Source organism: Chrysochloris asiatica, unplaced genomic scaffold (assembly GCF_000296735.1).
Source record: "Chrysochloris asiatica unplaced genomic scaffold, ChrAsi1.0 scaffold00030, whole genome shotgun sequence".
NCBI lineage: Eukaryota > Metazoa > Chordata > Mammalia > Afrosoricida > Chrysochloridae > Chrysochloris > Chrysochloris asiatica.
This window is the reverse complement of record NW_006408548.1, coordinates 8,496,375-8,520,664: the sequence shown is the minus strand read 5'-3', so window position 1 is coordinate 8,520,664 and position 24,290 is coordinate 8,496,375. Positions and strand designations below refer to the sequence as shown.

General features: G+C 39.0%; 1 protein-coding gene across 9 annotated transcripts in view; it reads left to right on the top strand.

Moving 5' to 3' along the window:
- The window catches only part of RBMS3 (RNA binding motif, single stranded interacting protein 3), a 1,190,010-nt gene that overhangs the window by 779,458 nt on the left and 386,262 nt on the right, over positions 1–24,290 (top strand). For all 9 annotated transcript variants that reach the window (XM_006851603.1, XM_006851596.1, XM_006851600.1 and 6 more), the window contains exon 6: positions 12,402–12,481. In XM_006851603.1, coding sequence (XP_006851665.1) covers positions 12,402–12,481 — 80 coding nt within the window. The remainder of the gene's footprint in view (positions 1–12,401; positions 12,482–24,290) is intronic.

The window sequence follows — 24,290 nt, the reverse complement described above, 5'->3', positions numbered from 1 at the left end:
TTAATCTAATATATATACCTGAATATTAAGATGAAAGCAATTTTCCATTAACTGCCAGTGGCCTCATTTGTAACACTCAGCCTTAGAGGGCCTCGAACCTCTGACTAGTCTTACACGGTCTGCAACAGTTGTAAGACAAGGTTACAATCAAAAGCTGTATTTCACAAAAAGTAATCATTTATATCTCTTTGTATATTCACGTACAGGCCTGCTTAGAACTGCTTTACCTAATATTCATCTGTATTCATTTTTCCTCTGCCTGGCTTTCATATTAGCAGTGTAAGTGCATTATAGTACAGATACACGTTATAACTTACATATTTTTGGAATTTCAGGTTGTTTTCAGTTTCTTAAACATAAATACAGGACAAAAACATGGTAATTTTACAAACATATAGACAATCTGACAGTGGTTTAATAATTCAAGCTTTAAAATGGTATAATAATTTTATGGATCCATTCAAAGGTTATTTTCTCCATCATCTAGATCGTACATTGGCCAAGCTGTATTACAGTAAAACACCATTTCCTTTGATGCCATAGGAAGGTACCCATATAGAAACCAGTTAGAATTACGCTTTACAGCGCTTTTCTTTCAGATTGAGGCCTATATTTTATTTTAGATACAGAGGTTAATCTTAACAGGAGGGGCATTTTTAGGAAAGTACTTCCTGTCTACCATGGCCTGATGTGCTCACTCAGAATAAATCAAAAGGGGATCTACCATGTCTGGATGTGTGCACCCAGAATAAAGCAAAAGGGGATCTCAAAATAAAGGCAGAGGTGAATGCGGGAGACACAGGGCCAAAGACTCCCAAGAAAACATTCAACAGACAGATCCAGACTTTGCTGCTTCTCTCACGGAAATTTTCAAACGTCTCTTAGCTTTGGAGAGTTTTGAACCAGTAGTCCACTCTGCGAGGACCAAGACATCTCCTTAAGCCATATGAGATTCACTAAACAGACAGGGCACTTTTAGGAAATTACTCCCTGTCTACCATGCCCTTAAGGAGCTCTGGTAGCTTAGTGGTTACAAGTCAGGCTGCTGTATCTCAGGGTCAGCAGTTGGGAAACTACCAGCTGTTCTGTGGGAGAAAGATGAGGCTTTCTGCTCCCATAAAGATTTACAGCCTCGAAAACCCAGTACAGGGTCGCTATGGGTATGAACAGACTCCAGACTCCAGGGTACACAACAACAACCATGCCCTGATGTGTGTACCCAGAATAAAGCAAAAGGGGATCTCAAAGTGAAGGCAGAGGTGAGTGCACAGGGCTGAAGACCACCCAAGAAAAGATTCAACAGACAGATCCAGACTTTGCCCCTTGTCATGTTTTTTTGTTTTTTTTTTAAACTCGCAAATCTTCAACATTTCTGGGTGGGCATGCATATCTTTTCAAATGCAAATGTCTCAGCTCAAGTTCTGGCTCAAGATACCTCCTGAAAGTTCTAATGAATCCAATCACATATAGGCCAAAGGCCAGCTTACAAACTTTCGGTAATCATAATTCCCATTCCCCCCTTTTTATTTTTTTAAAAATCTGTCAATATACATCCCAAGGCTGCGGGCTCACCATGAGAATTCCCATTGTACTTAAGTGTATGTAGTGACCTAGGGCCCACTCAGATTCAGAAGCTGGAGCCATGGAACTGTACAGACCGGATGTGACAAGCTGCGCTTTGGTTACATGCACACCGGCATGCAACCTGTCACACAGAGCTTATGGCAGTTCTACACACACACACACCCCTTTTGGGGAGTTCCTTACTGAGGTCTCTAGGTGAGACCTTGGAAGGGGATCAGCTTTCCACTTCTGTCCCTTAGGGACAGGCCTGACTGGGTTTGACCTGTGGCCTGGGGCATACCTGTTCCAGAAGTCTTGGCTGGTTTCTCTGGTGGGGAGAGGTGGGTGTGGTGGCTGGCTGCCCCCACTTGGAGGAGGAGATTGTTGTTAAGTGCCGTCGAGTGGGTTCCGACCCATAGTGACCCTGTACAGGGTTTCCGAGGCTGTAAATCTTTATGGGAGCAGAAAGCCTCATCTTTCTCCTGTGGAACAGCTGGTAGTTTTGAACTGCTGACCTTTAGGTTCACAGCCCAATTCGTAACCACTACACTACCAGAGCACCCTTAGAGGAGGAGGAGGAGGAGGAGGAGGAGGAGGAGGAGAAGGTGGTGTGGTGGTTATGTGCTGTGGAGTTGGTTCTGACTCATAGCCACCCTGTACAGGGTTTCCAAGGCTGTAAATCTTTACGGGAGCAGAAAGTCTTATCTTTCTCAAAAGGAACAGCTGGTAGTTTCGAACTGCTGATACTGTGGTTCACAGCCCCGATTCGTAACCACTACACTACGAAGGACTGTCAAATTTGGTGGTGGCGCACCGTCTCATCCGCAGAGGGGATCCCGCCATTAGTCACTCCCCAACTCTAATCTGGTGGCTCAAGGGGCCAGTGTGGTCGTTTTCCCAGTCAGGGAACCAAATGTTACAGCAGTTTTAGATTCGTGATCAAAGAAATCGAGGCTGCGCAGATAGATGAAGCAGAGTTTCAGATTTTATTAAGCCGGCTGACTCAGAGGAGCTAATTTCTTCAGATTCTGAGCCCCGCCCCGGAATGGAGGGCAACACGGTCCTATATGGGGTCAGAGTCCGGGGAAGGACCAGGCTTCATAACCTGTTTGAGGGCAGGGGGAAAACCAGGTGGATTGGTCTCTTATGGTGACCTGATTAGCAATTTAGCTTGCCTCCTGGGCTGGAGAGGGCAGTGACCTTTTCCTGTTCAGTTAATCTTACAGTCCAGAAACAAAGGACCATAGAGAAGCAGTGATGGAGGCAGAGATGGGGACATGGAGAGAGGGAGTATCTGAGAACTCTAGATTCATGGGAAGAGAGGGACTAAAAGATGGCGGCCAGGAGGGTGACTTAAAGAAGATGCCCTTTGGTGGTGTAAATTATTATATATGCCTGAGTGTTAGGATAAAAAAAAAAAGAGCTAAAGTGAATAGAGAGAAATACTGTTAACTGATGATACATGGAGGGGATTATAATCATTGTAATGAAACAAGGTGTAAGATTTATTGAATTGTAAAACTGATGATCTGCCCTGTAAACTTTCACTCAATCCACAATAAAAACCTTTAGGGGAAAAAAAAAAAAAAAAAACAAAAAAAAAACGTGCATTGAAAAGACGTTTCCAACCTATTAAATCTGCCCCAGAACATTTTACTGATATTGGATCAGGCTCTCATCAGATGTAATTTGCTTGTGGGAATTGTCATGGTTATGAACCTAATCCCTATTAGTAGCACTTGTTTAAAACACAAAACAACCCCCCACCCACCCACACACACAATTTTGTAGTGCATTTTGAATGACTTGGAGCCAGATTCCTAGGCACTGGGACAAGAAAGAATGTCAAACTGGCCCTCTTAATGTGTGTTTATATTTAAACAGAAAACCCTGAAGCTTTATGCGATGATTGGAGCTCTTAAGAACCTAATTAACGTATTGTTGGGTGAATGGTTGGCCTGGTGCAAGGGGGTTCAGGTACTACTGAGGAAGAATAGATGCAGTTGTAGTGATTCAGTGATTCTGAAAGGGACATGTAACGACAGTTTTGTCTGGCATATGTCTTTTCAGACCAGCTTGATAATGCTAGTGTCAGTTTCAACTGAAGCGTGTGCCAGATTTCAGATAGTTTGAGCTGGCATTTCAGTGCAGTTAATTGTGAAACTTGAGAAGAAAATGGGCACATTTTGCTAACGTGGCTATTCAAAGCTCATCCCTTTGCTCCCAGAACTCTGTAGGTCTCACTTTTATTCTGTTCCTACATAAAATGCACAAGGAGCAGAGTCTTTCCCCTTTGGCAGTTCCTATATCGTCTTCTTTGCTGGGTTGCTTTGCCTTGTTAAAATGTGCCCCGTGTATTAAAATGAAATTGTCACTGCTGGGTGGTGCAGCGTAACATGGTTTGACACTAAACGCCGGCAGCTACAGAAAACAGACTTTTATTGCATTTATTCTTTCAGAGACGAGAGTCTCTAAAGGCTCACTGCAGACATTCACTTAGTTAAATCTGAATGAAGCCAAAGTGAACAATCTAAGCTGCTGTCTTTGTGTTCATAGAAACAGCCCCCATTTGGCTTGATATGGCTGTGAAATAGTACTAAAATGATCATACTTAGAATCCAGGTGGGATGACTTGAGGCTTTCAAACCTGGGAAAATATTTGAGGTGGGGAGAGAGGGTTGGAGCCACATGATTCTCTTATTTAGTTTCCCCTGTCTTCTCTAAAATACATTATGTAGGATCAAGACTCACACATACACACACACATATACACAGTCCTCTCCGCAAGAAACTAACCCCTATCTAGTTTTAGTTTTCATTGTAAATTCGATTTCATTTTAATACAAAGAGAAAGGATTTGATTTGTAGGCCACTTGCAAGCACACTTCAGATTCTAAACTGCCTTTTATCTAGATGAGTACCCAGAGAGAGGTCGAGCTGGGAAGGGGGTCTGGGGAATAAGCTTTTCATTCTGTAGCTCTCCTGGAATAAAAATTCCATAAAGTAACATCTGTAGTAATTAAGGGCTTACATCTCCTCTCCCATTCATGTCTCTGCTAGGAGGGAAGGTTATTTTCCCAAAGAGACAATGGATAAATAGTCCTGATTGGAAGAAAGAAAGATCAGAATTAGAATTCTTTTGTTTCTTAAAATGGAAGTTTCCTATCTGGGGAAAAAAAAAAAAAATGACTTGGAAGACCTACTGTAAAAGGTTCTACTGAAAATAAAACATGAAATTTTTGAAAATTGTATTTAGGTACTCTAAAATATTTGGGCTATGGAAAGATTCTTGCCTTTCTAATACAAATATCTTCTACTTGGAGGAATTTGGGATTAAGTAGTGAATACAAAAAATGCTTCCTTTGTTTTTTTTTACTTTTATTTATCACATATCACATCATAGAATACTCCTCCCCCAATTTATACCAAAAAGTGATTCTTTTAAAATTTTCTTCAGCGTAAACATTCTGTGGATCCAGTTTGCCTATGGATAAAAAGAATGCTACTCTATTCCTTGGTTACGAATCGGGCTGCGAACCGCAAGGTCAGCAGTTCGAAACTACCAGCTGCTCCGCGGGAGAAAGATGAGGCGTTCTGCTCCCGTAAAGATTAACAGCCTCGGAAACCCTGTGCAGGGTTGCTATGAGTTGGAACCGACTCCACGGCACACAACAACAACAACAATTCTATTCCTATCTAACTAGTTACCACCATAGCAAGATCATTTACATGATTAGTGAGTGCCGAGAAAGATGAAAATGTGGGACTCCTTGTTAAATACTAAGAATTTTATGATGATGACAACACTGGTTTATATAAACCAGTGTGGGGGTTTTCTAAGCTCAGGGCTCTGTGTAACTGTGCACATCTCATGCCTATGAAGTTGATTCTGCTTGGAAGATAGAGACTTGTCATTTGTATCAATATTGAAAGTGTGGAACCATTTGATGCCTCATAGAAATGTCCACCTGAGAAAAAATAGTTTTTAAAAATTAGAGTCAGAAATTAATTTGTTGTTTTTGTATTCTGTTGAGTTGAGGCTGACTCATAATGGCCCTATGTGAGAGAGTACAACTGCCCCATAGAATTTTCTAGGCTTAAACCTGATGTGGCACTGTGGGTTAATGCTCTGGACTACAAGGTCAGTTTGAACCACAAGGTCAGCTGTTCAAGCTCACCAGCCGCTCCTCAGAAACCCTATATAGGATCACTTTGGTTCAGAGCCAACTCCATGGCACTTAACAGCAACAGCAACATAAATTTAGTGTGACACTGTAAGATACAGCACTGGACTGCAAGGTTGGTTTAAGTCACAAGGTCAGCAATTCAAATTCACTAGCTGCTCTTTGAAAATCCTGTAGCGGATCGCTATGAGTTGGAACCAATTCGATGACTCTTAAGAACTACAATCTTTAGGGGTCCAGATTGCCAGGTTTTCTCCTGACAATAAAGTGAGTTTGAACTGCCAGCCTTTTGGTTAGCAGTCAGGCACACAGTTAAAAATCGTGCCACCAGTATTCCTTAAGTGGAACCTGTACCTGATACCACCTTCAAATTTCCTTACCTGATAATTCAGATTCCTTAACCTATGTGTCAGTTTATTTCCAAGAGTTTCCCCAATAAGTCTTCCATTGCATCCATAGTCACCTGCTCCATGCCCCATTGTACAGAAGACACAGACTCTCTCATCTGTGCTGCCAGCCCTTCCCAAATTTGTTCTCACGAGGCTTCCCCTGTCTTCTGAGCCTACCTAAAGTCTCCCTGGCTCCTGGGATTCCATCTACTTTTGATAGCCTATATATATAGCTATAATAAATTATAACTTATTTGGCATTTGTTAACATATTTTTCCTTTAACTAGTTTCCTCATGTATCGGGGACCTGCCTCCACATAGGGGTTCGGTTCACGAGTGTTTGGTTCACAAGAAGGGGAGATCCAGCGGTGATAGGGATAGCGAAAGAATACACAGACAAACAGAAGAAGGGAGACAATGAGGCACCCCAAAGCCAGGGTGGATACATCACTGGTGGGCAGGCTTGGGACTACAGGCATCGTGGCCTCTGCAGGCAGCAACTCACTGCCCTGCAATCTTTACTGCATGCCTTCCAACCCGTAATGCACACCTGGGGAGGCCCGGGCCTCTGCTTTATTTAGGGGAGGAGCTTCACACCAAGCTGGGAGGGACTTAGGCAAGGTACAGCTAGCATCAGTACTTTTCCAGACATTCAGGTAACTTTACATCGTACTTCACTGGTTCGAATCCCAGGCCAGCAACTTGGATTCTCAGGCCCAATTAACATATCTATAGTCCCTGAACTCAGGTGGGAGAAGGTGAGAGATAAGGACAAAAGTCTGGGCGGAGTCCTGCTGCTTCAGCTTCCTGAGCCAGGTCTGCAGGAGGACTAGAGAAGCCCAGGTGAATGGGCTGCACCTGGAAAAGGATTAGGGAGGATGGGTTTTTTGTCTATAGAACAAAGAACCAAGAAGTAGCTAAGATATTTTTAGTTAATCCTTTTGGAGGAAGGCTTGACCTTGCAACTTTTAGTCTTAGGCTTTAGGAAAATATCACATTTATCTGTGGATTATTAAGAACTCTGTGTATTAAATTAATACATGTAATAATATTAAGATGAAAAACAACTTGCCATTAACTGCCAGTGGCCTCATTTGTTACACTCGGGCCTATAGGGCCTCGAACCTCTGACCAGTCTTAACACGGTCCGCAACACTCATGAATGTAATATGGTTTGAAAACACACATAAAGTTTAGATGTAGGGAAGCTTTACAACTTGTAAATGCATTCCAAGAAAATGCATATTAATAACATAACAGAAAATCCAAAATCATGCTTTGCCGTTCAGAAAAATTTCACACATTCCACACACATTTTTTCAAGCATACGTGTGATGTTTCATAGAATTATTTTTTCTTTATTTAAGAGACTTGATTCCTTTAATCAAAATCAACCCCTGATTTTTTATCTTTCCCACCCAATTTTCCACTTCTTGTCAGTTTGCCATACTGTGATGGCAAGCATATGCTATGATACTGGAATCTAGACAATAGTTTTTCAAATGCCCGAAAGGTCACCCATGGGGGACAGGTTTCAGTGGAGCCTCCAGACGAAGGCAGACTGAAAAGAAGAACCTGGTGATGTACTTCTGAAGAAACTGGCCAATAAATATCTTATGAATACAAGCACAAGATTTTGTCTTATATATTACAGGAAGATGAGCCTCTTGGGTTGGAAGACACTGAAAATAAAATTGGATAAGTGCTGTCTGCTCAAAGTAGAGTCGACCTAATGACCTGGACAAGACATTCATTTACTAAAGTGGCTTTACTTAAGTAACCCCTGCTACAAATTTCTATTACTAATTGTAATGTGGACTTTACAAAGTTTGAATCTAGGAAAACTGCATGTTGGTTTCCAAAAATGAAAGGAAACCCTTGAAAATAGATATCCTAGATATTAGCTGAAATGTACTGGTCTTGGCCATTTTGAGTCAGACAATCATATGGTCTACTATGCTGGCAATGATATCACATTCCTTGTCAAAAAGAACATTTCAAGATCTATCCTGAAGTACCATACTCTCAATGATAGGATAATGTTCAATATATGCGTACAAGGAAGATCCATTAATTCAACTATGATTAAAATTTAAATGTTGTTGTTAAGTGTCATTGAGTCAGTTCCAACCCATAGTGACCCTGTACAGGGTTTCTGAAGCTGTAAATCTTTATAGGAGTGGAAATCCTCCTCTTTCTCCCGTGGAACTGCTGATAGTTTCGAACTGTTGACCTTGAGGTTCGCAGCCTGATTCCTAACCACTAAGCTACCAGATTTCAAAGATAAAGAAATTAAAGATTTTTACCTAAGAAAGATTATGCTTTCTGCTCCTATAAAGGTTTATAGCCTGTATGAGTCAGAATTGACTTGGCAGCATATAACTATCACCAGCACCACTTCTAGTTAGAGACCATGACAAGAATATATTTAATAGATTGTATGAAGATAAGAGTTAGGGGATGACATCAAAAGTATCATAGTTGAAGAAATCAAATGATCATTAAAAACACAGGAAGGAATGAAAAGACCAAAACAGATGTAATAAGGGACTCAGAAGCTTGCTCTTGAACATTGAGTAGCTAAAGTGACTGGAAGAAATAGTGAAGTAAAAGAGCTTAACAAATGAATTCAAATGGTGGTTTGAGTAGACAAAGTAATGTATTATAATATAATATACAATGACATGGCATTAGTAAACTAAAAGGGAAGAGCATGCTAGACATTCGTCAAGCTAAAAGAACTGAAGAAAAACTTCAAATTTCAAGTTTCGATACTGAAAGATTCTGTGGGCAAACCACTGGTTGATGCAAGGAAGCATCAAAAGAAAATGGAAGGACTGCACAGAGTCACTGTACCAAAAAGAATTGGTTGATGTTCAGTCATTTCAGGAGGTAGTATGTAATCAAGAAGCGATGGTATTGAAGGAAAAAGCCCTAGTTGCACTAAAGGCATTGGCAAAAAACAAAGTTCCAATAATGACGGAATAACAGTTGAGATATTTCAATAAAGGAATGCAGTGCTGAAAGCGCTCATTTTTCTATGCCAAGAAATTTTCTATGTCAACCAAATGGAGGAGATCCATATTTGTGCCCATTCCGAAAAAAGGCGATTCAATAATGCGGAAATGTGTGATCAATACCATTTTCACATGCAAGTAAAGTGCTACTAAAGATAACTTTAAAAGGTTACAGCAGTATATCAACAGGGTACTGCCAGAAACTCAAGCAGGATCAAGAAGAGGATGTAGAACAAAAGATACCATTGCTAATAGTACTTGGATCTTGGCTAAAAGCAGAGAATACTGGAAAGATGTTTACCTATATTTTATTTGACTATGCAAAGATATTTGACTGCATAGATAATATCAAATTATAGAAACCATTGCAAAGAGTGGGAATTCCAGAGCGCTTAATTGTGCTTATTTGGAATCTGTGCATAGAATAAGAGGCATTCATTCAAGAATCTGCATATAGGTTGAAAACAAGGGAATACTGCATCGTTTAAAATCAGTAAAGGTGCGTGTATCAGATTGTCTGTTCACTATATTTACTCATTCTGCATGTTGTCATTGTGGTTAAGGGCCATCAAGTCAGTTCCAACTTGTAGTGACTGTTAATCAACGGAGAAAAGAGACGGAGAGCCTGGCTCAGCAACAGGTACAGATTTATTCAAGACACACCTGGGAGGGGCTTGCTGACCAGAGCCAGAAACATCTTTCCGCATAGGCTGAGGGTTTTTATGAGGGCCTTAGGAGAGGGTGGAGCTTAAAAGGGGCTAGCAGTGGAGGAAATGGGCTTTTGTGCCATCTTACCTGGGGGGTGGAATTTAGAAGGGGCTAACTGGCCAAAACTGGAAATTGAAACTTAAGGAAAATAGACATTTAAGAGAGTTGGGGTGGTGGTCTTAAAATAGCTGTACTCAGGTGCCCTCCATCTCCCTGTAATCTCAGAAGCCCGAATATATGAAAAAGAATTCAGCATCAAGATTGAAGGAAGACTTGTTAACAACCTGCAATACATAGATGACATACTTTGCTTGTTGTAAGCAAAGAGGACTTGAAGCATTTGCTGATGGAGATCAAATAATAATACATTTTAGTTGGATTTCATTTACTTGAAACCACAAACAGTGTTCAAGAAATCAAATGACATATGGTATTAGGCAAATTTGTTGCACTTTAAAATGCTAAAGAAGATAAATAAAAGACACCTCGAGGACTCAGGTGTACCTGATCCAAGTCAATTAACTCATATGTATGTGAAAGCTGGACAACGAATAAGGAAGACCTGAGAAAAATTGATGCATCTGAATTGTGGCATTGGTGATGAAAAATGAAAGTACCATGGATTACCCGAACAAGGAAATCCATGTTGGAAGAAGTCCAGCCAGATATTCCTTAGAAGGGAGGATGATGAGACTTCAGCACACGTCCTTTGGGCATGTTTTCAGAAGGACCAGCCCTTGCAGAAGGTCTCATGTTTGATAGAGAGTTAGCAGAAAAGAAGGAGGAGTGTCAATGAGATAGATTGATATAGTGGCTACAACAACAAGTTCAAACATAATTTTGAAGACAGTACAGGACTGGGCAGTATTTTGTTTTGTTTTACCCACTCAACAGCACATAACAACACCTTGTAACTCCCACAAAACAACTTTTTTTTTTTTCCTGATGAGTCTTAGTAAGAGAAGTTGGGAGAAGATGCTGATAGGATTCAATGATTCAGCTGTGAGTGATTGTTAACAGGATTAACGTGGATATAAAATGAGCCATCGCTGAAGCAAGGCAGAGGATTCACTCCTATCAAAGAAGAAGAGGTAAGAGTAGAAAACATTCTTTGTACTCTGAGATCCCTGCTCATTGAACCTTCTTGATGCAGGGTTATTTAACTGTGATACTAGAGAAGTAGCAGAGGAGAAACAAAGGATGAGCAGCAGCAACAGAACAAGAGCCAGAGTACCAGATAGAGTGGTGAGCTCTCCAAACCTTGGAACAAATAAAGCTGAGTGTCTTGAGGCAGTTGGCTCACTTGTGCAGTGGGGTGCCTCCAAGTACTTATTGGGGAGCTAGGTTTGTTGATTTAAAGAACTAGAGCTGAGTGCCTTTGGGCTAAGGCTTATAGTAGAATGAAGTGACCTATCAGCAGAGTTAAAAAAAGCTTGTAACATTGCTGTAGCAGGAAAGAGGCCACAGGCCCTGTAACTGAGGAGCCAAGAAACAGAGAGAGGCTTATTTGCAGACATGACTGAAAGAATTGTTCTAGGAACATTTGTAATCCTGAATTTGTAACCTGTTAACTTCTCTAATAAAACCCAAAAGTATGTGTCTCCATTCTGTGTAGCCACTGAAATTAATTATCAACCCCAACTGAGTGAAGAGTGCTGTGAGAGAAATGATTGGTGTCTAATTTGGGAGAAGGTTGACAGGTGGAGAAACATGCCTGACCTCAGCCTCATGGGAATCAGTCTTGAGCTAATGATGAGTTTGATTCTGTTCCTTCTATCTTGTGTAGTGAGAGGAGGTTGGATCCCTCCACCCTCTAATTACAACCTCTTATTAACAAGGTCATTTCATTACTCTAAGCCTCAGTGCTCTCTTTAGAATAAAGAATGATAGCAAAGTCCTCTTTTCAAGCAAAGGACCTCTGGTGGCACAATTGGTTAGGCATCCAGCTGCTAACCAGCACCTTTGCAACATTTGGTTTGAAATAGCCAACAGTTTCATGGTAAAAAGATCTGGGGATTACAAGTGTAGAAAACCTGTACCAGTCCTACTGTCATATGGGGTGACTATGAGTTTAAATCAACTCTACAGCCCATAACAGCAAGAATTCAGTCATTCAACAGAGCTTACTGAGTCCTGCCAATTGCCAAATATATTTATGTGGATTAAATGAGCTAATGTCTCAGTGATACCTTTGGTGAGGATCCCTCAGAGAACCATCCACACGGACAATTTTCAATACAGATTAAAAACTACTATAGCAACGATGGTCCTAGTGTGGTGCTGTAGGATAATGCACTGGACCACAAGGTCGGTTCAAACCCACCAGCCACTCCTCAGAACCCCTTAACAACAACGTAACAATGAGTTTGTGATGTTCTCCTTCCTGCCATGGTTGTCATTGCAACATTTGATATTTCTATCAAAATTCTTAAAACAACCCTTTTCATGCTTTCTTAATTTCCTTTTCTTTCCTTTTCCCTTGGCTGTATACAACTTCACAAAAGTAAATGAATCTCTTTGTCTTTTTGTTCACCTCCAGAATGGAGTCTACTGAGAAATGTGAAGTGGTGATTCAGCACTTTAATGGAAAATATCTGAAAACACCACCAGGCATCCCAGGTAAGAAATAGTGTTAAATACTAAATTTTGCTTCTATTACAATCAGCATGGTATGACTGACATCACAGTTGGTCTTGGGAAGGGAAAAAGATTGCTTTTATAAATGTTCATATTTTTTAAATACTGTGTGTCAGTCTCTCTTGATGGAAATGACCTAGAACATTTTGGTTATTCTTCTGTTATGGATTGAATTGTAGCCCCCCAAAATATGTGTGGTAAATCCTCAACAGTATGCCTGTGGTTAATATCCCATTTGGGAATGGGTTGTCTTTGTTATGTAAATAAGCAGGGTTAGTGCAGGGTGTGTCTTAAATCAATCTCTTTTGAAACACAAAAGTAATTAAACAAACAAGCAAGAGAAGCAGAGATGGGTTAAAATAGATGCCAACACAGATGGAGATCCCCTAAAACTGGAAGCAGCAATTGTAGAGACAAGAACCTTCCTTCAGAGTTGAAAGGGAAAGAAAGCTTTCCCCTAGTGTCTGCACTCTGAATTTTGACTTATAGTCCCTTAAACTGTGAGAAAATAAATTTGTATTTGTTAATGCCACCCCCTGTGGTATTTTTGTTTTACCAGTGCTAAATAAGACATCTTCTTTGTTTTTTTCCTCTATTACTAGTTCCCTAAAGTGAGACAGAAAGAAAACACAGCAAAGAACAGCTCAAGAATATATTTGAAGTGAAATAAGTTATTGACTCTTGTTATCGATACTGGTATCCTTATCTCCAATTTACAAGATGTCTAAATAATGATGTTCTTAGTGGAGCCCATAGATTAATACCAGTCCCTAAACTATTTCTTAACAGTCAGTGATAAGAAAAGTACAGAATATAAGAGTAAGTAAGCATTTAGAAAATTTTTAATGGCAATTTGACATTGTCATAACATCTGATTGCATTATTTTACATTCTAGAAATAACAGTCTTTGACAGATTAGAAATTATAGAAAACAAAATAAAACCCAAACCAGAAAGTGGCCATTCATCATAGATTGTTTGTAGAGTTCTAATCTAGACTAATTGAGCATCATGTCTATCACCAGAACCGTATTTTCCAACTACTGATCCTTCCTCTGTATTTTCAACTTTCACATTCCAATCACCAGCAGTTATCGATGCATCTTGGTTGCATGTTTGATCACTTTTAGACTGACCAAGTTGGCAGAATTCTTCAGTTTCATCGTCACTGGCTTTAGCGGTTGGTATGTAAAATTGAAAAATAGTGGTATTAGTTGGTCTTCCTTGTAGGCATATGTGTATTAGCCTATCACAGATAATACTGTACTTCAAGACAGATCTTGATATACTCTTTTTGATGATGAATGCGACACCATTCCTCCTCAATTTGTTGTTTCTGGCATAGTAAACCATATGATTGTCAGATTCAAAATGGCCATTACCAATCCTTTTTTGGCTATCCTAGGGCATTTTGTTGGATGTCCATTTTACAGGCATCACAAAATGGAATAAATTTTATATTAAACATTATACTCAACATAGTAGAATTACATATATCATGTTTATTAGGGTATAGCCCTAGTGTGGTGCTCTAGCATAAACACTGAACTGCTAAACAAAAAGTCTGTACTTCAAATCCACAAATCATTCCTCAGAAAACCTACACAGGGTCTTTATGTTTTGGAACCAACTAGATGGCACTTAACAGCATCAGCAACAGCAAGCTGGAAATATCTCACTTTGCTGTTAATTTTTATTAGCATTGTTTTAGTGTTATTGTTGTCATGTGCCGTGGAGTCGGTTCTGACTCATAGCGACCCTATACAGGGTTTCTGAAGCTGTAAATCTTTACAGGAGCAGAAAGCCTCATCTCTCTCCATGGAGCAGCTGGTAGGTTAGAACTGCTGACCCTGAGATTAGCAGCCTGATTTGTAACCTCTATGCTACCAGAGCTCCTTATAGTTTTAGTAGTATATGCTTATTTTGTTGTAGTTAACGTAGTATCAAGTTTAATGCCAGTTATTGAGACCCCATGTGACAGCATAGGGCTTCCCTATAGGATTTTATAGGGTTTAATCATTGTACAAGTAGATTGACACATCTTTTTCTCAAAGACCAGCTAGATGGATTTGAACTTTGTGGTTAGAAACCAAGTGCTTAATCATTGAGCCATCCAAACTCCCAGTAGTATTTAGGGAAGATATTTGGTATTAGGAGTTCTGTTAGGGCACTGTAGGTAAGCACTGAACTGCCAAACATAAAATCAGCAGTTCAAACCCACTAGCTGTTCCTTGGAAACTGTATGCAGGGTTGCTATGAGTTGGAATGGACTCAGTAGCACACAGTAATTTAAACCCCATAGTTAAAGAGTTCAAGGGTAAGGCACTTTTACTCCTTTAAATGTATTGAGGTTATGTAAAAGAGGCCTTGAGAAAGAAAAAAAAAAAAAAGAGGAATGTTTTTGTGACTGAGTCAGGGTTCCTTTTAAGACTTGTTTAGAATTTAGAAAATGTCAGGAAAACAGAAAGTCCATTGAGAGAAACAATTGGAAGATCTGGAAAATTGGAAAGAGCTTATCACTAGTTAATGGATGAGTCAATATACAGTGAAGCCTGCTCCTTGGTTTGGTTAGCTTCCATGAATACCGTTTCCTTGAGAACTGACTGCATTATGATCCAATTGGAGACATATGGTGTTGTTAAGAAAAGAGTTAGCAGTTTTCATCTCAGCATGTAAGCTGCCCTTGCATTTCAGGAGAAATACTTCTTTCCTTCTCTTTTAACATAAACAGGCAATTTAAGAGTTTCTGCTCAATCCTATCATTGAATAAAAGAGTTGCATTGTTAGTGGATTTTCCCCTTACTTAACCTGTTTTTATCTGACAGTTGCCTATTTATATTGAAGGTATTCAAAGTGGGTGGGTTGTATGATTATGTAAGAAACAGAAGAATAAGGAAATTATGTAGAAATTAGTGTTTATTCAAGTTTCAATACAGGTCTCTGTTTTTTTAGTTTTTTTTTTTTTTTTTTTCCTCTTTTGGAAAAGAAATTGAAATCTTCCTTGGACTGATTAATTTCAAAGTATTTGTTTTTTTCTCTCCACTGAACATACAACTGACTAGTAGAATTTAAAGCTAATGACAGAGAAAGTCACTACACATCCCCTAATGTCTGGACATTCTTCCTGAATATCAATCTGCAATATTAACCTATCTGATAGATAGCTACAGCCAATGGAAACATGGTGAATAACAAGAATTAGTTATGAGGTTCTCACCCACTTTTATCTTGAGGGAGCATAAGAGGCAAATTAACTGTGCTCAGTTATAAAGCTCTTATGAGGTATAACTTTCTGCTTCTGAGATTTGAACTCAGCATAATGGAATTAAATTTACAGCATTGAAAATTACCAATATTTGAATTTTCTTACTTATGCATCATTTTGGATGCTAAATAAACTTTAGTAAGTGTTTCAAATGTTAACTGTAGGTATTTAATCTTTGATGTTTAAATTTGATGTGGAATGAAAAAATAGATAGAAGGCAAGATTTGGTTATTTTGGAAAGTGCAATAGTAAAATATCTTCATTGGGATACATTTACCAAATCATGAGAGATGATTGCCATTCCAATGCAGCTGGCTTTTGGTTTTGTGTGTGTTTATCGATTCTTGTTGTTGGGGCTGGTTGAAATAGTATTGTTAGATGCTCATATCTCAGTGTAGTTTTCTACCCTGGAGACTGACACTGAGCAGTCACTATGAGTCTTGATAGGAGATTGGTAGTTTGCTATTTTTTAAAAAGTGATTTATTGCCTTACTTTACTATATTTTTGGGATAGCTTATCCCTGCCTGTAGGTATGCCTTGGATAAGTAACAGACTAGTAACCACAAGGTTGGCAATTCTAACCCACCAGTCACTCCTTGGAAACCCTATGCAGGGTCACCATAAGTTGAAGCTGACGTGATGGCACTCAATACCAACAGCAGTAATTGTACTGACTCACCTGCAACTAAAATAGTTTCATAAATTTAAACTATCTCTGTGTTTTGCAATAGCAAAATTGACGTCATTAAATTCCCAAACTGGTGACTATAAAAGTGGCATATTGATGGTTTCCATACAATCCTTTAATATTGTGTGGAGGAGGGGCCCACAGTGGTCTATCTAGTAGTTACCTGATACAGTCATAAGAAAACCTGATAAAATCAGTCACATTCTTCTCATGCTAGAGTCTTAATCTTTACCCTGTTGTAAGCAAGTACAGAGCAAATGGTACTATATTCACATTGCTTATTTCTCCATTTAGGGACAGCCTGAGAAAATGTGTGTCATTGGATAAATATAGTGCCATTTTGAATTCTGTCACTCTTGATAATGACAATTCCTTTTAAGAGAAATTATTTCCCTGAGAATGATCGTTGACTTTTCAAATTATCTACTGTGCATTTCTTTACAAAAAACAAAAAAGGACTGAAAAATCACAAAAATCTACTCAACCCTAAATTTGAAATTCTCAAATCGTATTGTTGTTGTTAAGCATCTTCAATCTATTTTGAGTCATAATGAACTTGTGAGACAGGGTACAACTGTGATATGGGGTTTTCTGGGCTGTAATCTTTATGGAAATGTTTCTCACAGAACTGTTTGGTAGGTTTGAACCGACAGCCTTTCAGTTAGCAGCTAAATGCTTTACCATTGTGTCAAAGGGCCACAGTTAAAGATATTTGAAAGGACTTATGACATTGGCCATATTCATGTTGCTGCCTTCCTTTTAATATGAGTTCTTCTAAAACTGTTTACTCATTAAATATAATTCAATTCCTGACAGATTATATGAGTTGGAAGGCAACTTAGTAAATATCTTCATTTGGATCATGCTTTCTCTCTCAGGATTTCTTCTATTTATTCATAAAAAGGTCTAGTATTAATGAATACATCATGGATCGTGACTGCCTATTACAGCCTGTCAGAACTTGGCATGCTCTGTACACTTTGGTTTATAATATTTTTCTTCAAATTTTGGTTCCCTGGATCAGTGAAGCTCAATATGCATGCCCAAAATCAAATTATTTGAGTTCTGATATGTGGGTACATGAAGTTAATGATGATCAGGCATCTAGTTTGTTACTGGCAGGGAGAGCAGACTTTTTCAAAAAGGCAAGAAGGCGTGTGTTAAACGGTGTCAATCATTTCAGTGCTGTAGGCATCAGGAGAAAGAGATCATCCAGTACAGGCCCCGTACCCTCGAGGGAAAGGAAAACATAGTGTTCCATAAATGTTGCATGTCCTACATATCGATCCTGATGTTTCTGGACAAAACGAAGGATCATTAGTTGCTTGCTTGTCTAACCCCAGACATTTCTTTGTCCTGTAATGAATTGCACAGCAATGTTGTGCAGCCCCAAAGTGTTTCATTTTCAAACCTCTGGCAAAAGCAAAGGGTAAGTTCCGAGACACTTCAGGGAGCTTTTGGGCATAAGCTTGAAAGGCTTGCTTTCAAAGAGCCCCCAGTGCAGAGCAGTGCACCATGCGGAAAAGGCTTCCACATGTAAGGACATGTATTGATGAACAGAACATGCAGGCCAGTTTGTGGAAAAATAAATCACGCTTTCCTCCCAAACTAGATTTTTGCCTGTTAGCACATGTTCCTATCAGTGGAGCAGTCATTGCAGAAGAAGATGGAATAACCCATTTTTGACAGGATTTCTTACTTTTTCTAACCCCAGTTGAACTGCATGAGGTAGGGGAGAGTTAAGGAACTCACCACATTATGGAACCTTAATGATTTTAACAAGAGAAATTTGGACAAATAACTACACATTTAAAACAATCACACTTTTCAATAAATAAAAAAAAAGAAAAAGTGCCTTATTGATATTTTGCCATAGTGATTTTACTGTATGTGTTTATGTAAATAGAGCTGTTTGTGATTGTGGATATAAATAGCATTCATGGGAGCATGTGAGGAAAAACATAAATAACCTGACAGCAATTTAAATAAAATAAACACTGTCTGGACGACCAGGGAAAAGACCTGCAGGGTGTACCCTTTGGTTGGTTGATGATGCATGGAAGGGATTGTAAACATGGCAATGAAATGATATATGATAGGATGAATGTAAAGCTAATGTTCTCCCATGTAAACTATCACATAATTCACAATGAAACATTAAAAAATAATGTCTGGTTCACTATAAAACCTTTCCCAGGGTAAAATGTGAACAGTGTACTTAAATGAAATTTGTAGTAAAAGACAAGATCCTCAAATCTGAATACCTGAGCAAAAAAAATTAAGATTTTTATCAGTGGAAAATGTTGCTGACTCTTAAACCTTTGATTCCTCAGTGGTAAACTAGTTGTCATCAAGTAGACTTTGGCCGTAGTGACTTTGTGTGTGTCAGTGTAGAACTGTGCTCCATAGGATTTCTCAAGGCTGATTTTCTTGGATGTAGATCTGCTGGTCTTTCTTATGAAGCACCTCTGGCTGGACTTGAACCTCCAGCCTTTCTGTTAGCAGCCCAAAGCACTAACTATTTATACCATCCAGGGATTCCTCCTCATCAATTTGTTGATTTGCTAAAGTATATTATGTTCATAAATATTGCTACAGTTCAGGAAAAAGGAAATAAGAAAATACTAAGGTGTATGTTTGGTAGAAAAGCAGTTTCTTCATTTTGCTCTAGTGAGGCATTGCCCAATTCTGACTTTTTCATTTTTGGGAAACTAAGGAGCTCTGGTAGCATAGTGGTTACGAATCGAGCTGCGAACCGCAAGGTCAGCAGTTCAAAACTACCAGCTGTTTCGCAGGAGAAAGATGAGGCTTTCTGCTCCCGTAAAGATTTACAGTTTCGGAAACCCTGTACAGGGTCTCTATGAGTCAGAACCTACTCCACAGCACATAACTACCACCAACCAAACATCATTTGGATTCCTGGTGTGGCTCAGGAGGATAAGCACTTGATCTTACAGTCAATTTGAACTGCAAGGTGAGCAGTTCAAATTCACCAGCTGCTCATGGGAAACCCTAGAAAGGGTAAATATGAGTTGGAACCTACTGGATGGAGCTTACCAACAACAGTAGACATCATTTAGATAACAAGTTTTGTTAACACTGCAGCTCCCCCTTAAGGTTAGATTTCTCATTACAGGATTTTTGCAATACTTTGAAGCTACCTTCTGTATTGTTTAAGGCCTCCCATCTGCAGTGCTACTTACATTTCCTAAATAATATCTGTGTATCTAACACTGGGGTGGTTGATTCATGATAAAGAAACCTTAGAATGTCACTAGTGTTCTTCCTATCTTCGTGTTCAATATATTCTAAAAGTCTGTGTGTCTTATACAAATGGACTTGGTCAATCATTTCTCAAAATTTCTATGGAGAAATGGTTGGTATTGTGAAGGTAAACATAGTTTGAGTTGGTAACTGATTAGATGTGGGAGAAAGGAAGCAGAGATGATTAAATTTCTAATCTGAATAATGAATGAGAAGCTGCAGAGGATCATCTTCAGGTGAGTAGAAATCACTGGAATGAGTTTTGTGTCTTATAGTACATCACTTCTACTTACTTCAAATTACAGTGGGTGCTTTGGAAGTTGTGTTTGGGAACTACTTTTTGACTTAAAACTGAAGACCATATAGGAAGGTAACTCTAGATAAGTAATAAAGTGATTTTCATGGATCAAATATATTATTGTTGTTGTTGTTAAGTGCCTTCAAATCAGTTCCAACACATAGTGACCCTTTGTAGGATTTCTGAGGCGTGGCTGGTGTGTTTGAACCACTGACCTGCAGGTCAAACTGATATTGCAGTCCAGCACATGAATCTGCAGTGCCTCTAAAGCACTCCAAGTATACAATATTCATGACTGTTTTTTTCTTCATTTAACAGCAGAACTTATGAATTACATAGCAGGGTAAACAATGGTGCTAGGAAGCAGTTGGTCAACCAGGGTTACAATATAGTAAGAGAGGATGACGGGACATAGGGACATAATACTGTCAGTGGCAGGGCCAACCTCAGAATAAGAGAGAGCATTAAGAAATGGACCATGGATGGCAACAGTGAGGATTTTAAAGCCTGAAAAGCATTCATTACGTCAGCAGAGTAAAGGTGAGGTGTAGACAGAAAATTAAGGTCACAGAGAAGGGACTTCTTGAGGTTTGGGTTATGGCTAAATGTGGGATAGTAGCATTGATAACGAGGCGCCATGTGTGAATGCCTATGGTTGACTGAGGTAATTTGGAAATCTTCTTATGCTGAGCAAGTGGAGTGATTAGCGTGTTGAAATGTTTTGAACAACAGTTCAGATCAAATACCCTTACTTAACCCCACACAGCCTTTGATTTTTCTCCTGAACCTCTAAGAGCAATTTAAATAGCAGCAGGTTCAGTAGGCATGGGTTCTGTAGGAGCAGGATAAGAAGCACAAACCAGTAGTGGAGTAAGGGTTTTGTTTATTTGATTCAGGGGACTTCCAACTTGGGGTCACTTTTACCTTTATAACTTCAAGGGCTGTGTGCTGAGCTCAGTGTAGGTTTTCAGTAAGTGTTCTTTTTGAGTTGATGCTCAATTCAATGAAGTGAGTGACCTGCATAGTTTACTTTTAATGGACTTCCTGATGGTGTGGGGGTGGCTGGGAGGGATGGCAGCACACAGGCTAGTGAACAAACAAGCTGCTGACTTGGTGGAAAATTTTTAGGGAAAATCATCAAATCTTGTTTTAATTTTTGAATAAAAACTCTTTAACTCACATTTGTTTATCTAAATATACTTACAGGATAAATGTACTCTAGAGTAAGGAACTGATTTCATTAGAAAGATTCCATTTTCTTTTTGAAACACCTCATTTTTCCAAGAATGCTTTTCAAAGTAGCCTCTAGGCAGTATTTGTTGTTTATTAAAAACAAACAAACAAACAAACAAACAACACCTCCGTCTTGGACCGTGCTATACAATAGTGGATTTTGTTTTCTGACATGGCCAATTGCCTTGTGTACTTTATATTGAAATAATGTCTAGATCTTAATTTTATGCCATCGGAACTGGTTAAGCACCATTATTACATTGCACACACCCCTCTCCCCCCATGAGTTGATTTAATATCAGGTGGTACCGAATAATTCTGGGCATAACAAAGACAGAAAAAGTATCCTTCTGACAGTAATTCTGGGCTGGGTTTCCTGACCACACAGCTAAGATAAGACTAAAGACATGGATCATTGTATGAGTTCTTTTGCTTTACAAAAGTTTATTACTAAATGTACAATAGGCTCCAAGACAACACTTCATTCTAACTATAGGTGGCAAGAGATGTTCTAGTAGGGAATTTAAATGTTTCAACAAAAATGGAATCAAGGGTCACCCTCACGTCACTCACAAAGAGCAGTTTATTTTTTGCCAGATTTCATAATTCCATATGTGGCCAAGGGACGCTTCCCTACGGCCTTGCTTTTAGCTCTTCGATTTTCTTTTGCTCTTCTTTTTGTTCATGCTTCAAAGCCTTACCTTACCCATCCATTTCCTTGTTCTATTTCTTGGGTTGTTTCAGGGGTTTCTTCTTGCTACCTTTGCAGCCCGACATGGCACCTGCCCTCTTCCCCAGACTGCCACTGAAAACCAAGCTCCGATGCCCAACACCACTGTGTCTATACCACCCTCACATTGTACTTTTGATTCTTTTACCCTACATAAAATAATAAGACTTCAGAGAAAAGAGTATTTTTTTATGTATGGCTTTTATTCTCTATGGCATAATTTTGCATCTCCTTGCCTGATGAGTATGCCACAATCTTATTATAATAATGAAGCACAGTGACTCTGTGAGATAAGCACTGGACTGCTAACTAAAAGGTCAGTGGTTCGAGCTACCAGCTGTTTGGTGGGAAAAAGATTTGCAGCCTCAAAAACTCTTTGTAGGGTTGTTTTAAGTTGGAACCAACTAGACAGCACTTAACAACAAAAACATTATAATAAAACAATGCAATCTGTATAATCAGTACTAATTTTATCAATAGAATATGGTAAGTATGTTCTATCCATACCTTTTTATTGTAATGCCTAAAGCACCATTCAGTACTGACAGAATTTGTTTAAAAATCTAGCTCTGGTAGCATAGTGGTTGGGAGTCCGAGTTGGACTGCTAACCTCAAGGTCAACAGTTAGAAAATACCAGGGGTTCCACAGGAGAAAGATGAGGCTTTCTGCACATGTAAAGATTTACAAACCTTGGAAACCCTATGCAGGGTTGCTATGAGTCGGAACTGACTCCACGGCACCACCACCACCACCACCGCCACTTGGTTCTAGGACCTAGATATTTAAAGCAGTAATAAGGAAAAAGGGATAAGGCTGTTTTTATGTGCATCTCCACAATTATTAGCCTTTTTCATCAGTGATTTCTAAAATAGCAGTTCCATCCAGATCTGCACAAAGTTTCTGCATTGAGGATATCAGCCTAAAAACTTATAAAATATAAATAATAAAACCTAAATTTTATTTCTGAACTGATGCTGGGATTAGCCTTCTGTCAGCATCACTAACGAGTAGTTAAGCCATTTAGTGTCTGAACGAATGAGTCCTGTTAGCAAAGGCAAGAGGGTTGAGTGGCTTAAGCCCAATTAAGACACAAGCCAGGGAAACCTAGTGCTGAATAATTGAGTAATTAGTACATTTCCAAATCGAGAATCTCATTTAATAGGATTGATTTAGAAACAAATTCTAACCAATTTTGGAATAAATGGATAGTATCTTAAATACTTGCCACTCTTTCCTAGTAACCCTCAGAAACCTATCATACAAACAACTCATTAGTTATCAACTAATTATTTTAGAATAAGTCTGAAATTTTTAAGAAACTATTTTAAGAGGAATATGAATGAGACACTCGTTATGCAAATTCTGAACAAGCCATCATTGTTTATCTTTTTAGCTGTTGCCTCTGATTTCTTACCTCCTTGAAGTCTATGAATAATGACTCAATTAGTTAACTATTACTTTAGTCATTATTTTCAGTACAGAAAGCGCAATCTTTCATAAGAAACTGACTTCTTATTGTCTTCTTTTAGACTGCATGTATCTAAAAAACACATGTATCCCATTAGATTGAAATTTTTCTAGGACAGAGCTTTGATGTTTATCTCCCCCCTCCCTTCAACAATTAGTCCATGAGTTCTTTGAATAAAAGGACTGTGGTTTTCTGTTTGTGTTCCTTGTATCTAACCCAGTGTCTGGCACAGGACAGTACTAAGAGTTGTTTGTTAAATAAATAAATTAGTAACTATCTAGGTGGAGTCAGAATTAAGAAAAATTACACCAAACTATGAGTTAGTCACAGCATTCCCCATAGGGTTTCCAAAGCAGATTGCCATATATTTCTTCTGCAGAATAGCTGATGAGTTTGAACCAATGACCATTCAATTAGCAAGTGATTGCTTAACCACCCTACCACCAGGACTTCATTTGTAAGCACAATAATGTCCACTAAAGATGCTCATTCCCTAATTCCTGGAATCTAAGAATATATTGTGACATTACAAGAAGGGACTTCAGGGTACAAATGAAACTAAGATTGTTAATCCGATGACTTGAAAATAGGGAAAGTATCCTGTTTTATCTGAGTGTGCCTAATGTATCCACCCAACCAAACTCATTGCCACGGAGTCAATTTCAGCTAATATTGACTCTATAGGACAGAATAGAACTGCTTCATATGCTTTTCAAAGCTGTAAATCTTTACAAAAGCAGACTGTTATTTCTTTTGTCCACAGAGAGGCTAGTGGGTTTAAATCACTGATCTTTGTTAGCTTTTGAATGCTTAACCACTGCACTACCAATATCTTTAAAAGCA